The sequence below is a fragment of the Hippopotamus amphibius genome, chromosome 4 (assembly GCF_030028045.1).
Source record: "Hippopotamus amphibius kiboko isolate mHipAmp2 chromosome 4, mHipAmp2.hap2, whole genome shotgun sequence".
In the NCBI taxonomy this organism is placed as follows: domain Eukaryota; kingdom Metazoa; phylum Chordata; class Mammalia; order Artiodactyla; family Hippopotamidae; genus Hippopotamus; species Hippopotamus amphibius.
In genome coordinates, this window is record NC_080189.1 from 104,708,519 (window position 1) to 104,724,797 (window position 16,279).

Sequence of the window (16,279 nt, forward strand, 5' to 3'; positions counted from 1 at the left end):
GGAAAATGTTTCTCTTGTAAACACAGAAAACATCAGGAGATGTGAATCGCTCCAATGCTGTGTGTGTATTTCTACGCGTGAGCTGGACAGACTAATTCTAAGGGTTTTTATTTCCTGCCTGCTCATAGTAACCACTGAAATAAAGCTTTTTTAAAATTTTCTTCTTTTTAAATAACAGGATTTGGGAGTTGCAGTTGTATTTACTTGGAGTTGTGGTTAAGAAATTGCTTTTGTATTTGCTGAATATCTTTAAATATTGTAATATCAGAACAGAAAAGACTACGCTAACAGTGTAATACTTGCTTTTCTTCTTCTGCTTACTTATGTCCAAGCAACTCTACATACTAAAAATTAAATATGTGTGACTGGAATACATGAGAACTGAAGATGAATTGGTGTGCGAAAGCGTATTTCAGTAGCGTGTTGAATTATATTTGCAAGGTTTTAATTGCTTAGAGGTCAACAAAAACAGCTTGCCCGGGCAACACGGTTTAGGTTGAAGGTGCCTTTGCAGGCTGGACCTTTTGTTCCTGTCCAGGTAGAAATGTGTAAAACCTTTGGCCTTTGCACATGTGTTGGGGAATTTTCAGGTCTAGTGCTGTCCAGAAAACTCCCTTTTTCTTCTCTACGCTTCCTGAATACTTTTGTTCTCAGAATTACTCCAAGTAATTCTCCCACCTGAGCTGGCTGTCCTACAATTCAGTTCCATTCCGACGCGCCGTGCCTTTTTCAGTCATTTACTGGAGCAGTCCACAGAACTCAGGAAGATGGTTTTCTCACTAGATTACCAGTTGTAAAGGGTACAACTCAGAAACAGCCAGATGAAGAGCTGCAGAGGACAAGGTACCTGGGGAGGGGACAGAGCTTCTTTCTCTTTGGGTCACCCTCCCCGCACCCCAACCTGCTCACAGACCTGGAAGCTTCCAGGGCCCAGTCTTCTAGGGTTTTTATAGAGGCTTCATCACACAGCCATGATCGGTGACATCATTGGCCATTTGTGATTAATGTAACTGCTACCCCACTCCCCTCGCTGGAGATTAGGGGTGGGGCTGAAAGTCCCAGGCTCTAATCACACAGCCTGTTCCCCTGGCAACCAGTCTGCATCAGGTGGTTGTAACTGGGGGCTTTCCAGAAGTCACCTCATTCACATAAACTCAGACCTAGTCGAAAGGGGCTTGTAATGATTAATAAAAAACACTTCTTTCACCTTTAATGGTAGCTCGGGAGCTATTTCAAGAACAACATCAAAAAAGATCAGATATTATAACAAAAGATGCTCGCCTTACTCTTATCAGTTAGGAAATTACAAGGATTTTAGGAGCCGTGTGCCAGGAACTAGGGAGGAAGACCAAAATATATACTTCTTCTCTTATCACAGCCTCACAGATGCCATCTGTTTTTTTCTTCTCAGGGACAAGTCTCCTCTTACTTAAGACTTTATCACCCTCTAGGGTTTGAGCCTTGTAAGCAAGTCAGTGTCCTGCCCCGCCCTTCCAGCTCTCCATCACTTCAGGGTGTGCCTCGTATGTGCACATGGGGGGAAGCGAAGGAGATGCTTCCGTGGGCCCATGAAGAAAAGACAGGAAGGATGCATCTTGCACATATGGTGCAAGTACAGTTTCTTTAAGGTGCCAAAATAATTTGATAAAGCGGGTCCAGAGTGGTCTTTACTAGCTAATGAAAGAAACCGCTAGAGGGCGCTGTGAACCAAGCTGGGGGCAGTGAAGCGGGTGGGGTCCGGGGCAGGGCCTGCCTGTCAGCTCCTCTCTGCCTGCAGCCTGGCGTCTTCCGGGCTTGGTTTCTAGACGACATTCCCTTGGAATAATTTATTAATCCAGACATGAATTTGTTTCACTGAATTGGTACTCATTTTAGACCTCAGCAAGCCTCCTTTGCCAGTAATGACAGTGAGACCAGATACACCTGCAAATCTGGGATCAGGTGATCGACTCGGACGTTTGGGACAAAAGCTGATGCCCAGCTTAGGACTGCGTTATTTAAAGAAGGAAAATAACTATTAATAACTCGATGCACAACCATGTTTGTTTCACCCGCATTTGTGCAGTAAATATACCCTCACAGACCTGCGTGGAGTGAAGTCTCACGTACAGAATTGTTTCCCCTCCCCCTTGCAGGATTCCTTTCAGAGGTGCTGGCCCATGGCAGGTATTTTGGCTTCAAGTTAGCAGTAATAGGCACTTAATCCCTTTTTTTAATTAATTTATTTATTTACTTATTTATTTTATCTATTTATTGGCTGTGTTGGGTCTTCATTGCAGCACACGGGCTTTCTCTAGTTGCGGTGAGTGGGGGCTACTCCACGTTGTGGTGCGTGGGCTCCTCATTGCAGTGGCTTCTCTTGTTGCAGAGCACGGGCTCTAGGCAAGTGGGCTTCAGTAGTTGTGGCATGTGGACTCAGTAGTTGTGGTTCGTGGGCTCTAGAACGCAGGCTCAGTCGTTGTGGCTCACGGGGTTAGTTTCTCCGCAGCATGTGGGATCTTCCTGGAGCAGGGATTGAACCCATGTCCCCTGCATTGACAGGCGGATTCTTTACCACTGTGTCACCAGGGAAGCCCCCTGGCACTTAATCTTAAGAGTCCTTTCCAAAAGCAACTGCTCTGTTAACGCCCTGATGCTTAACTCTGCCACGTGCATGACCTGCAGAAAGGCTTCCTCTCGTGGGTGAGCACCGATCCACGTGGGTTCATGTAAACAGCCACCCATGTAGCAGAGACACAGAGCAGCTGCCCTCCACAATGGGCTGGCTCGTGGAACATTTGAAGGAACTGAATGTCACTCTGACAAAATCTCAGTGTAGTAATTTTTTTTAAAGTGCCATGACATACGGAGAAGCATCCTCTTTAGAATCAATGCTTTATCCCCATTAGGAAGATTTCATATTAGTCTTTATTAGAATTTAACAACGTTGAAATAAAATCAGACAACCCAAAATGACTTTATTATCTAAACAGATAAAATGCTAACTAACCCCACAGGAAATTTTAAAGTTTGTCCTAGATTAGGCTGTTTTAGACTCTTAAGTTTTAGTCTTGCTTTAAGGGCTGTGGGAAGTAGGAAAGTTTGAAACATGCCAATATAGTGGCCAGGGTTGATTTGTGCAAATTCTGACCTGCCGAGTGGATATTAAATGATAAGCCCGACTCCGACGGGTTCACCGTTAAGTGTGTTCATGTAGAAAGTAGTTTTATCAGTCACCCACCTCAGAGGAGAGTGAAAGCACTTTAGGGCGTGCATTGCACGTACACCTTTTACCTTTATATTTACCAGCCGACGTCCAGTTTACCTTTATATTTACTTCGAATGATGTCAGGATCACTCGGTGTTCCTGAAAGCACAGTGACCTGACTGCAGAGAGCGGGGCCCAGGAGGGACCTGGCTGGCAGGAGAAGGAGCAGGAAGAAAAGGCCAGGAGACACTGAGGGCTGCCCGCCATGGGCACAGCCAGGGGCTTTCAGAAACATGTAGGGAAGAATGAACGCAAAGGAAAACCCACCTGAGGGGATAAGACCTTTTATTTTCTTGGCAGAAATCTGTCAGAGTGAGAACACTATGCCTGTTTGATGTCTAAAGCCAGGTGAAAGGCAGGAAAACGGTGGCCTTTGCATTCTGCTGAGTTTCCTCCCCATGTTAATCAAGTGGGAGATGCTGCTGGTGAAACACTCTCAGATCCCCCTTGGCCTCCTGTCCACGCCAGGGCCACTGTCTACAGCAAGGCCACCTGTCCACGGCAAAGGCCACCTGTCCACGCCAAGGCCAACTCCGTAACTCCAGTGGACTTGGCGTTTCATCCTGTTGATTCTAAAATGGTCCGTTAAGATGGAAACACTGAGTTGTTAATAGGGTGGCACGTGGAATTAATTGTTTTACAGAGTTTGAGTTGAGCAGCGATGACAGGTCAGCTGTGAGTACAGGAGATGAATGGCCTTCATGACAGACACAGTCTAGAACTTTCCTGAAGCTCTGATCTGAAAACTCTGGTATAACTTCTACTTGCCCTCATCAGAAGACCAGACGAGCTCTCAGTGAACAGGTGGTGGAGGTCTGTTCAGCACTGGCTCTTTTCGGCAGCCGTTGCCCGCTTGTTGCCGAGTGTTGCTTCCTAGTTTACAGACGAGGACCTAAGCCCAGGGGCCCGGGGGCATGTGGGGACCCGCCCTGCAGCTCCTGCAGCCGTCCTGCTGTTCTGTCCTGGTGCTTCCCCACCTGCCCCACCCCGCCCCCGAGCTCTGAGCCGGAGCCCTGCCTGACGACTCCCATGTTCTCCTTTGTGATGGATTAATTATTGATTTCCCAATTATTAATTATTGATTCAGCACTTGGTCCTTTTAATATCTGGCCCTGGGGTTAATAGTTCACGATGCATAACTTATGCTGTAGCAGCACCTTCTGCCCCCCCACCACCCCCAGGCCTGGAGGTGTGGAGCCCTGCCCCCGCTCCTCTGCCCTCCCCCCACCATCAGCCCTCCTCCAGGTGCCGGGGTCACTGCACCCCCACCCCATCTCTCAGGCACCCCCCTTCTCCCTGGGTTCTGCCCCGCCCACCCCGCTTGGGCCGCTACCCTTGGCTCGGACTGCACTCTCATCGCTGCTGTTTCACAGCCTCCTGTCCATCCGGGTGTCTGTCTGTCCTTCTTGGAGTCCTGCCTGCAGATGATAGCATGTCTCGTCTGGTCCAGGCCTTCCCCAGACCCCTCTTCTGGGCATCACTGCCTGGAGGGTAAAGGGGCCGGGGGAACAGCGTGATCTGTGGTCTTTGGGCCTCTGCCTGGATTTCCCCATGCCTGCAGTCCACCCCCCACACCCAACCAGAGACCCCCTGATCCTAAGCACACCCCACCCAGCCCACCCCCTGTGACCTGCGGCTTCCATGCCATCTAGGCAAGCTGTCAGGCTGTTGTTGTTGTTCTGTTTTGTTCGTTCTGTCTCCTTGTGCCCTTCTGCCTCATGAGGCAGGGAGGCTGAACAAATCAGAGGCATCAGAGACATTTGTGGGGTGAGCGGGAGGGGCAAGGAGATCAGTGTTCCGGAAAGATCCGTGAGTTCATTGATGGAGTGTTCACCTGGTGAGGTCACGTTGGCAGCTGCAAAACGTGTTTTCAGATTCCAGGTTCCCTACTGACTGCTGGTGTGATCTGGGGCAGGTTACTTCTTTCGCCTAGACCGGTTTCCTCAACCGTTAAGCCAGGTTAATAGTCACCACTCTGTATTGTTTTGTGAGGGAAAAGTGAAATAGAGCAAATAAATAACACTGATCAATTGTTCACCCTGCGCCAGCCTCTGTTAAAGAGCAGATGAGAACTCAGAGTCTTCACGCTCAGCTGCCGGCCGGGTACCACTGTGAGCTCCAGTGAGAGCAGCAGACCTGAGGGATGGAGACCCGGGCCTGGGCCAGCAGGGGCAGGGTGGGGGCAGGGCTGAGGCTGGGGTGGACGGAGCGGGGGTGGGGCAGGGCAGGGGCTGGGTGGGGATGGTGCAGGGCAGGGCGGGGGCAGCAAGTGCCCTCCTGCCCCTCAGGGGCTGGTCACCTCGGGTGGGCTGAGGCCGTATGTCTTGGGCCATTACACCCCTGGCTTGTTTCCCAGGCGTCCCCTGGGCTGTTGGGGAGCAGGTGGACTGCGAATTGGGTGACGTGTGACCTACTGCGTTAGAGGAAGCCTCAGTCGTGTTGGCCATGTTGTTGAAAAGTGATCGACCCCTAGACACTGAGCCTGGGGCTGTGCATCTGCCTGTACTGGGCAGTTGTTGTGAAGAGTTGACTCACAGCTGTGAGGCCACGTCCACATCTGCAGGGGCCGCAGGCTGGAGGCCTGGGAGGAGCCGCAGCCACTCTTCTTGGGGCCCTTGGTCTTGTCTCTGGAGGCCTTCAGTTCTACTCACATGATGGGGGACCATCTGCTTTACCCAGAGTCTATTGATTTAACTGTCACTCTCGTCTAAAAATGCCTTCAAAGAAGCATCTAGAATGCTGGTTGACCGCTTCAGCCACACTGGCACGTAGAATCACCCGTCAGAGGCCCCACGTGCTCCCCTCTTTCTGGTGCTTTCTGTCGTCTTCTCTGTGTCACCCTCAGGCCTTCTCGTGTGAGGACAGGCGTCCTCTGGCTCTCGGGCACCCGGAGGCCTGCAGGTACAGCGTTCACCAGCAGCCGCCCTCTGAGCCCACCTGCCGAGGCTGCGGCCTTCGCAGGCGAGGCTGCAGCCAGGGTTGGGTGTTGCTCCGTTCCTGTCTCTGCTTCTCTTCTGGAATTTCGGGGAAGGGGGAAGCCCTGATTGGTCTGATTAGGCCTCCTTGTGCACCTGGGACCCGCCAGCTGCGGTTGGGGCAGGGGGTCCAGGCTGTGTGTGGCCCCCGTCCCTGCGGGGCATGTGAGCCGAGCAGATGCCCTGAGAGCGTCTCCTGTACAGATGGGTGAGGTGCAGGTGGGCTGCCGTTACTGGATTGCTTCTGGAGTATTGACAGATATCGGTACCTTCTCACAGAAATGTGTGCTTGCTTCGGTTACGGTCCTGCACCCTCACGTCGTACGTATTTTAAGGTGCCGTGAGTTTGGGAACCTGGTCTCTGGCCCCTCACCGCTGCTGACATTTGTCTCTCTCTCCCTTTCAATGCGCAGAGGATGATGTGGACCTGGAGGCACTGGTGAACGACATGGACGCGTCCCTGGAGAGCCTGTGCGCGGCCTCGGAGACAGCGCCCCTCCTGCACAACGGCCAGCACGCCCGCGGCCCGGCCCCCGGAGCCAGGCCCCTGCAGCCGCAGGCAGCCCCACGGCAGAGGGTCCAGCGGTCCCAGCCCGTGCACATCCTCGCCGTCAGGTGGGCCCAGGGGCCTCCCTCCAGGATTTGAGGGGTGGGTCGTGGGGGCCACGGCGCTTGGTGGACCCCTTCCTTGCCTGTGTGCAGCAGGGCAGCTGGGGCACCTGCTGGTACCTGGTTCAGTTCAGATCACGTTTATGAGCACCTGCCCTGTGCCAGGTCGGTGGGATGTGCAGACCCCTTGTTGGAGGAGACTGCTCTGAACAATAAATGAACAGGCAGCCGGCAGTCCACGGGGGGCTCCCAGGCCTCGCTGCCGGGAGTGGGGCCTGGAGACAGGAGTGTGCAACCTGATCACGCTCCCCAGGGGTGAAGTGGAGGAGGCCCAGCCTCTGTGGAAAGGCCTGGGCTGGAGGAGGGACTCCGGGGAGTGGAGGAGGGCTTCCCGGAGGGGGCAGACCTCTTACTTGGGTATCAGAGGGAGAGTAGGAGCTGAAGGATGGGGGAAGAGATGTCGTGAGCAGGAGAGATGATCCCTGGTGTCGTAAGTGGCCGGATCCCCTTCCTTGTGTGTGTACGTCCCACGTGTATGTACCACGTTTTCTCCATCTGTTCATCCATCACTGGACAGTGTGGACGCTGTGCTGAGTAAATAGGACCCACAGAGAAGGACAAATACCATGTGCTTCTACTTCCATGAGGAACCTGAAAGCGTCAGGAGGGTGGACGCAGGGAGCGGAGAGGGTTGTCAAGGGCTGGGGGCGGGGGTGGGAGGTGCCGGGCGGGGGGTCCAGAGGGTCCGTTTGACCCGGAGGACGAGGCCTGCAGACGTGCCGGGCAGCGTGCCCTGAGTCAGCAGCAGGGCATCATGTGCGGGGCCGGGTCTCGTGTGACGTGTGCTCACACGCACGCACACAGAATAACAATAATAAATGAGAAGCGTGGGTGTGAACATTAGTGGAGAAGGTAACGGCCAGACAGTGGTGACAGGGCACAGTGCGTTCTCTCTAAACGCGTCCGGGTGTGGGCGTTGGGTACGCACGGCTTTGTGTGTCCGTCAGACCTCCACAGAGAGGCTTAGGAAAGGATCCGGACAGGTGGGGCCGGAGCCAGAGGCCTTTGGGAACCCCTCCAAGGGGACAGACGGGGCAAGGGTTGGATTTGGGTTTTGGTGGGTAGTCTAACCTGGGGTCGGGGTGGGGGATTTGAAAGCTGTTCCAGGGACCAGCCCAGCGTCGTGCTTGTCCTGACTGGGGGTGGGGGTGGGTGAGGTTGTCAGCTCGTGGATTTGAGGGCGTGGGGGACAGAGTGGTGGGGGCGCCTCGGCTCTGTCTCTGCCTGGGAGGAGGGGACGTCGGGGGCAGCGGTTGTGAAGGGGGGCGATGGGAGACCTTCTGGGAGGAGGCCTTTGTGACATCCAGCGGACAAGCTCTCCGTGGCCCCCACCCCGCCCGCGCTGGCTCTGGCCGGTCCTCAGGGGAGGGTGGTTGGAGGGTGGCACCGGCTTCCCCGGCTTCTGTGGGGAGGGGCCGCGGTGCGCTGTGTCTTGGGCGTCTGTCGGGCTGGAGCATCTTCTGGGGTCTCCTTCCCTTTCCTTGTGGGGAGGGAGTGTTGGCTCCGCTTCTGGAAACTTTTGTGAGCCTTCTTTGCAGCCCGACATCCTGTCTTCTGCCGCCAGATGACCGTCTTGCCCAAGGTGGCCGGCTCTGTCTCTGGGAGGGGGTCAGAGCTGTCTGCAGGTGGGGTGCAGGGGCCGGCCTGGGGTCGCTGCCTCTCAGCTTCCTGCCCTTTGGCACATGCGTGCTTCCAGTGTATGTACCACTGTGCCACCTAGAGCGTTACCCTGTGTTCTGAGCTCCTGGGGAGTTCAGTCTCGGGGGAGACATTCTTTTCTCCTGTGAGCTTCTCTGGGCCTAGAATGTGTTGGCCACTCCTCCATGGCAGCCTCGGGGGTGCCCGGGAAGAGGGAGCAGCAGCTGTGGTGACGGGTACCCAGGGCTGGACTGGGCAGAGGACAGACAGCGGTGCAGGAAGGCCTGGTTCTCTGCCAGTTAGTTGCCCAGGACCCTCGAGCCTGGAGTCCCGGCCGTACTCATCCCTCAGGGTACTGGGTCCCACGGGATAGATGGGCACAGGGAGGAGGCTCACTCCCTGCTGGAGAGCAGACACAGGTCCCGGGCCCAGCCTCTTCTCAGTGACGTTCTCTCACATTAAGTCATCTTATCTTCAGGTGTATTTTTAAAAATGGGGTGACCCATATAGGATCCCCAAAGACTCATTTTGTAAATGGGTCTGCTGAGCCCCTCCTGTGTGTGCTGAGCCCCTCCTGTGTGTGCTGAGCCCCTCCTGTGGGTGCTGAGCCCCTCCTGTGTATGCTGACCACCTCCAGTGTGTGCTGAGGATTTCCTGTATGTGCTGAGCACCTTGTGTGTGTGCTGAGGCCCTCGTGTGTGTGCTGAGGCCCTCCTGTGTGTGCTGAGCCCATCCCATGGATAAGTCTATTGAGTCCTCATATAGTAGCTGGTGGAATGTTAACTGCAGCCTCACTAGGTGAGTGGTGTGGTGACCTCAGTTCCCAGGTAAGGAAACTGAGGCACAAGGAAGGTGACTCAGCCACCCGTTGAGTGGGGACCCCCAATGCAGAACCAGATGAGGACCCCAAGGAGCAGGTCTGCCCCGCAGAGGACTTCCCAGAGACTGCCACACGTCTGAAGAGAGCAGATAAAGAGCAGCAGCTGGAGACAGTAGAGGAGTGACAGGTGAAGGAGGAGCAGGGACTGCAGGGAAGGAAAGGGCCTGGGAGGGGTATGTTCTCACCTGGACAAGTGGAGGAGCGTGGCCCCGCCCTTCCTCCCGGCCCCGCCTCCGCATCTCAGCTCCCCTGGCCACCTCTTAAGATAAATGTGGAGGGACGTGTCCTTTGGCCACAGGCCTCTCGAATGGGATTTTTCTCAGGTTTGTCTAACGTCTCTTCGTTATGCTTTGGGTGATATGTAAATTTCTATAAAGTAAACACAGGGCTTTTTTTTTTTTCAATGTTTAAAATAATCTATTGAAATTCTCTCAGCATAGACTGAATCACTTCATAGTGCGTGTTCAGTGGCAATTAGGACGCTCCCAAGGCTGTGTGATGATGTGGATCCAGCCTTATAGTATTGTTGGGAGTAATTTCCAGTGCCCTAAAAAACAGGACTTTTAAAATGCTCAAAACAGCCTCCTAAAGAGAGAAGCTTTGTGAACAACTAGGATGTCAGAAAGTCAGCCTCTTGGGCAGTGATTCAGAGCAAAGTAAAACTCATTCTCCAGTGAGTCGCTGGTTAGCAGTGTTTTGGGGCTGGGAGGTCCTGAAGCTGAGCATGGCTGCACCTCCTCCCCTCCTGCTCTGTGTTGCAAAGGACTCACGCGTCCCCTGGAGCTCTGCCACCAGGAGGCTGCTACGGGGGCGGGGTGGGGTTAACAGTCTAAGTAAGCTCTCGGCACGTGATCCAGTGGTTATATGAAGGGCTTTCCTCTCTTTCCTCTAGTTCTTCTATCTGCAGAACTTTTTCATCTTGCAGAAATGAAACCCTGTCCCTATTGGACACTGACTCCCCGTTCCCCTGTTCCCAGGCCCCGGCTCCGTTTCTGTCTCTGGATGTGATGGCTCCAGGTGCCTTGTTGGAGTGCAGTCCTGCAGGATTTTGTGCCGGGCTTATTTCTCTCAGCAGTGTCTTTGTGGTTCACCCGTGCTGCAGTCCTGCAGGATTTTGTGCCGGGCTTATTTCCCTCAGCAGTGTCTCCGTGGTTCACCCGTGTTGCAGCGGCTGTCAGCATCCCCTTCCCCGCGAAGGCGGAGTGAGGCCCCGTTGCGCGTTCACACCACACTGTGTCGTCCGTTGCTGAGACAGTGGGCCCTTGGTTCCTCCCACCTTCTGATGGTGGTGAGCAGCACGGTGTGGGCTCAGGTGTCCAGACGTCCACCCTAGTCCCTCACTCGGGTTTCCAGGCAGATCCCCAGACGTGGACCCCTCGGGTCCTGAGCGGACCGCAGCTTTTGACAGGCGTTGTCTCTCCTCACAGGCGCCTGCAGGAGGAAGACCAGCAGTTGCGGACGTCATCCCTGCCGGCCATCCCCAACCCCTTCCCCGAGCTCTGTGGCCCCGGGAGCCCCCCGGCGCTCACACCGGGCTCCTTACCTCCCGGCCCGGCCACTGCCAAGCAGGTGAGTCCACCCCTGGTTGGAGCGCCAGGCTGCTCACGTGTGCAGTTAGGAGGGACAGGCTGGCATATGGCTTTGGAAAGAAGGGAGGGAAATCATGGGATCTTTGCTCTTTGCTCTTCTCCTGTTGCAGCCAGACTTGTTGCCTGGCGAGGCTTCATCTATCAGCCAAAATGCCACTTAGGTCAGGGATGTTTCAGATGTTTATATGTTATAGAAAGAGTCTCATAAGAACGGTAAAAGAAATAATAATACTCATTACTTGGTACTGGAAGATGCATTTTAGCTCTCTGGAAAAACATGTCACCACCATCATCTTCGTCTGGATCAAGGAGGCGTTACACCCGGGCTTTCCTGGGCACCTAGACTGGAGAGCATTCGAAGCGTTTGTAACATTCCTGACTTTGAGTAGGATCTGCTCAGGGCGGAAGGATTTTGACTTGACCCAGAAGGTGACAGCCAGCTTTTAAACCAGCAGTTTCTGCCTGAAAGTAAGACCGTGAGGTGTCTGCTATACAGACGTTGTCCCCAGGGGAGGATACAGGCTGGGCTTCAGTCAGTGGTCCAGGGTCCAGTCGCCAGTCATCACCTTGTCAGAGGGGTGGGCTGGCAGGGCTTGGGCCAGGGTGGGCTGCAGGCTTGGGACCGAGACCCGGTGATGCTCCCCTGGGGGGTATGATGGTGGTAATAGTAACAGCAGCAACAACAAGAATGATGACAGTGTCTGACGTCCACTGCGTGATGTCTGTGTGCTAAGCACTGTTCCACGTGATTTATATGCTTATGTATTTATATGAATACAGCTACTCCTCAAAACAAAAACAAACCTGAGAGTTCGGTATAAATGGTACATCTATTCTGCATTTGGGAAACTGAGGCCCAGCTGGGGGTGGGGGAGTGGGGCAGCGGGAGTGATGGAGGAGCTGGGGGGTCCCTGGTGCAGGTGGTGGAGCTGGGGGCAGCAGGGGCACCCAGTGTAGGTGATGGAGCTGGGGGGGGCACCCAGTGTGAGTGGAGGAGCTGGGGGGTCCCTGGTGTAGGTGATGGAGCTGGGGGCGGGAGTACCCAGTGCAGGTGATGGAGCTGGGGGGGCACCCAGTGTGAGTGGAGGAGCTGGGGGGTCCCTGGTGTAGGTGATGGAGCTGGGGGCGGGAGTACCCAGTGCAGGTGATGGAGCTGGGGGTGGAGGCACCCGGTGTAAGTGATGGAGCTGGCGGGGGGCGGGGGGGGGGGGGCGGTGCAGGTGATGGAGCTGGTGGGGACCTGACATCAGGGTCCAGCACCTCGGATCTTAGCCACTAAACTAGGTGTTCCTGGGCCCTCGATGCTCTTTCTTTTCAGCAAGTGTATTTCAGAAGCTTCCTTGCCTTTTCTGCTGGAATCACTCTCTGCTCCTCTGCACTTTTCCACCCTGGTCCTCAGATGTGATGTGCCGCACGTCCTCTTTGCACATCCGTCTCCCGTACCACGCGGGGTCTGCACTCTTTGGAGGGAGATGTTTCTCCCGACGCTCGCCCACTCCCAAGCGCTGCTGCCTGCTGACCTCACGCCTCGCGAGTGGGCTGCCTGGTCCCAGCATCAGCGCTCGGAGGTGAGGTCAGCATCCCCGTCTGCCTCCAGCGCTGCTGGGCCGCAGCCCTCGTCACATGCCTGGAGTCCATCTGGGATGTCTGCCTCCCTGGTGACCTTCTGCTTCAAATAAGGGTCTAGACAAGCTGTCTGTGGGTTGGGCACTGAGGTTGTTTACAACATTACGCATCCTAAAATAAGACCACGAAAATATGATCTGGCTCTCACAGAGGCTGGCAAGAAAACCGACCTCCACCCCGTGGACTGTCCAACTCTGTAAGCAGAATCAGGAAACTCAGGGATTTTGCCTGCTGTTTTTCTTGGGATTGGAGTTAGTTCCCCCACGAGAACATTGCGTTGGTGCCTGCGTTCCTGTCACCCAGATTCCTCGGCCCCCCCGGGACTAGCAGGCAGGAGGGATGCTCCACCCTGAGCCCCGCGTGTAGAAAGCTGGTGTTCTTCGTTGTTTGCTAACTGGCTCAAAGGGATGCTTCTCCGCCACACTGGGTTCTGACTTTCGATCTCCTGAATGTGTGCTTTGTTGGTGCACTGGGAGCGATGCCTGGCAGCCTCGACTGCCTGCCCCATCTCAGCATCTCGCCATGATGGGAGCGGGGTCCCTCCTTTGCACTTACCTGAGGGCAGGAGAAACCTGTGGTTCCTTCTCTTCCCGCAAAGTCGGAGGAAGCCTGGGATCAGCGTCCAGTCAGGAGCTCTGACAGGGAATAAAAGTGGACACAGTGCACGGGGCCCACAGGCCCCCCCTAATGCCACCTCGTTCACTGGAAGGACGAGGTCAAGTGGGAAAGAGGAAAGTGGGAGCCGTCTGGAAGGAGCTGGGTGCAGGTGGGCATCAGAGGCCTCTGTGTTTACTAGTCAGAAGGGTGGAAGGAGTGAAGGATTCCAGCAGCCACTTGAAAGGAGGAAGCCTTCTTGCCCAAGACACTGCAGCCAGAGTGGTCCCCCCTCAGACAAGTCAGGGCCTCCTCCACTGTTCTCTGGGTTCCTTTCTCTGTGATGTCTTGGCAGCTGCTCAGCAGGGCAGGTGTGATCGGGTGTGAGCAGGAGTGGGCAGGTGTGAACAGGAGTGGGCAGGTGTCAGCAGGAGCGGGCAGGTATGTTCAGGTGTGAGCAGGTGTGAGTCCGCAGGCCCTGCCTGGGGAGTGGCCACTGTGATGGGATGTGACAGTGCTGTCCAGCTCCCCCGTCCTCAACATGAGGCATCCAGAAGGTGCAGACGCCTCTGGCATCTGGGCAGGTCCTGGAAGTGCTCCCACACAGACTCTGCCCTGGGTTTGTGTCCCCCCTGAGGCCACGTCCTTGCCAAATGCGTGGGAGAGGCAACCTTGGCTTGTTCAGGCTGACCACGTCTGCGTGGTCAGGGTAACGTGGGGGCTGCACACCCGTGTCCCCAGAGGATTCCTCTGTTGAAGCCCTGACCCCACTGTCACGGCCTTTGGTTCTGGCTTGGAAAGCTGGGTGGGTTTAAATGGGGTGATGGGGTGGGGCCCCCGTGGTGGGATCAGTGCCCTCAGAAGAAGCGCAGAAGAGACCAGAGCTGCTCCACACACGTGAGGGCCCAGCAAGAACACAGCCGCAGACAGCAAGAGTCCTCCCCAGAACCCGAGCCTGCAGGACTTTGACCCTGGACTCCCGGCCTCTAGAACCATGAGAAGTAAACATCCGTTTGAGCCACAAGCCTGAGTTCCTGTGTCATGGGAGCCCAGGCCATGGAGGTGGGAATAGCTGAGTTCCTACGAGCATCCTGATTCTTCAGCTTAAACCTAGCATGGGGAATGGCTCTGCCCTGGTGGGGGACACTGTGCTGACCTCTGCCCACCTTGCACTTGACCTTCTCAGGCCTCGAAGGCTCTGCATCCCCCACCCCTGAGCCAAGGTCCTGCCTCTGCCCCCGGCTGTCACCTATGGTGCCCACCCTGTCCCTGCTCACACGTCTGAACCCCGCAAGCCCGTCGGCCGTGGCCTCGCAGGTCTCACTCTCCTCAGAAGTCTCTGGGGCCCCTGAACCCAGTGACACCTCCCCCTGCCTGGGTCCCCCTGAGGGGTGGGTGGTCACTGGCCTTGTGAGAGGTCCGAGGGTTCTTAGACACAGGATTCTTGGGTTTCCTGTTTCTTTTATGGTATGAATTTTAAAGCAACCCCTTTTGGTTCATTTGTTAATTTTTTTAAGTAAAGTTATTTTTTTATTGGCTGTGTTGGGGCTTCATTGCTGCATGCAGGCTTTCTCTAGTTGTGGTGAGCCAGGGCTACTCTTCGTTGTGGTGCGCAGGCTTCTCATTGCAGTGGCTTCTCTTGTGGAGCATGGGCTCTGGGTGTGCAGTCTCCAGTAGTTGTGGCACATGGGCTTCAGTAGTTGTGGCACACGGGCTTAGTTGTTCTGCGGCATGTGGGATCTTCCTGGACCAGGGATCGAACCCGTGTACCCTGCATTGACAGGCAGATTCTTAACCACTGTGTCACCAGGGAAGTCCCTGTTAATATTTTTAAAACCAGAGCCTGTTGATCCGCGTTTAGCTTGGGTTGCGCTGGGGCTTCGCCAGTAAAGCGCGACAGCCCAGGCCTGTTTATTCGTGGCAGGAACAAGGCGGGAATGATGTGTGGGTCGTGTCGGGAGAAACTGTCCGCTTTGCCCATGAGTCTGGAGACTGTGGCCGGATGATTTTACAGAGTGTCTGTGGGTGACTGTGAGTCTTGGGTTTTCACAAACAGACGAGTGGGTCTTACCTGCAGGTGCAGATCTGCAAAGAGCATCATTCCATCATTTATGTGATGACGTATCATTTCTCTAGTGGTTTTGTTTTATAGCATTGCATCACTGATTTACCAGAAATGCAGACACATTACTACTTCTTTCTGAGTGATGAATTTGTTTTCTCTAGACGGAAGTGAAATTAAATTAGCCTCAGGAAAGTGAATGTTGATGGGAAAAATGAACGAGGCATTTTTAAGTCCTTTGTGACTCTTTTGGAAAAGACCGGCTGTCATGTAGACAAAGATGATGGTTACAGCAACAATTTCTGAGCCGTGGGATGGGGCGTCTTCCCCGAACCTCACCCCACAGCCCCCCCCATGCCACCAGCTTCTGTGGTGAGGGCCCCTTGGCTCTCTGTGCCTCGGTGGACCCGGGGGACCTTGGTCCTTCTTTGTGTGTTGCTAAGCATCAGACCCGCTGGGATCTTTCATGCCCACCTGGCACATCGCCCAGACTCAGGTGCACACACAGACTGTGGTCCCCCAGGCCTGACACGTAGGGCTCCACAAGCTGCAATGTCGGTCCAGGTCTAGAAAGGATTACGCTGAGTAGAGTTTAAAAAATGACGCTGTGTGTATGCAGCTGGAAAAGACGGGGCCGAGGCCTGCTTATAGAGAGAGAAGGGCTGCTTTGATAAAAAAATGGGGCTGGAGTTAAAACCTCAACGTGACCTTGGCAGGAAAGCAGGTTTGACATCTGCTCCAACAGGAGGTTTCCTTTTTTTTTTTAATTAATTAATTAATTAATTAATTGGCTGCATTGGGTCTTCGTTGCTACACAAGGGCTTTCTCTAGTCGCGGAGAGTAGGGGCTACTCTTCATTGTGGTGCAAGGGCTCCTCACTGCAGTGGCTTCTCTTGTTGCGGAGCACAGGCTCTAGGTGCGCGGGCTTCAGTAGTTGTGGCACATGGGTTCAGTGGTTGTGGTGCACAGGCTTAGTTGCTCCGTGGCATGTGGGATCTT

At 54.6% G+C, this 16,279-nt stretch overlaps 1 protein-coding gene across 13 annotated transcripts in view; it reads left to right on the forward strand.

The window, feature by feature from the left end:
* Positions 1 to 16,279, forward strand: part of GRB10 (growth factor receptor bound protein 10) — a 183,369-nt gene that overhangs the window by 107,723 nt on the left and 59,367 nt on the right. For all 13 annotated transcript variants that reach the window (XM_057733494.1, XM_057733495.1, XM_057733496.1 and 10 more), the window contains 2 exons: positions 6,636 to 6,837; positions 10,837 to 10,978. In XM_057733494.1, coding sequence (XP_057589477.1) covers positions 6,636 to 6,837; positions 10,837 to 10,978 — 344 coding nt within the window. The remainder of the gene's footprint in view (positions 1 to 6,635; positions 6,838 to 10,836; positions 10,979 to 16,279) is intronic.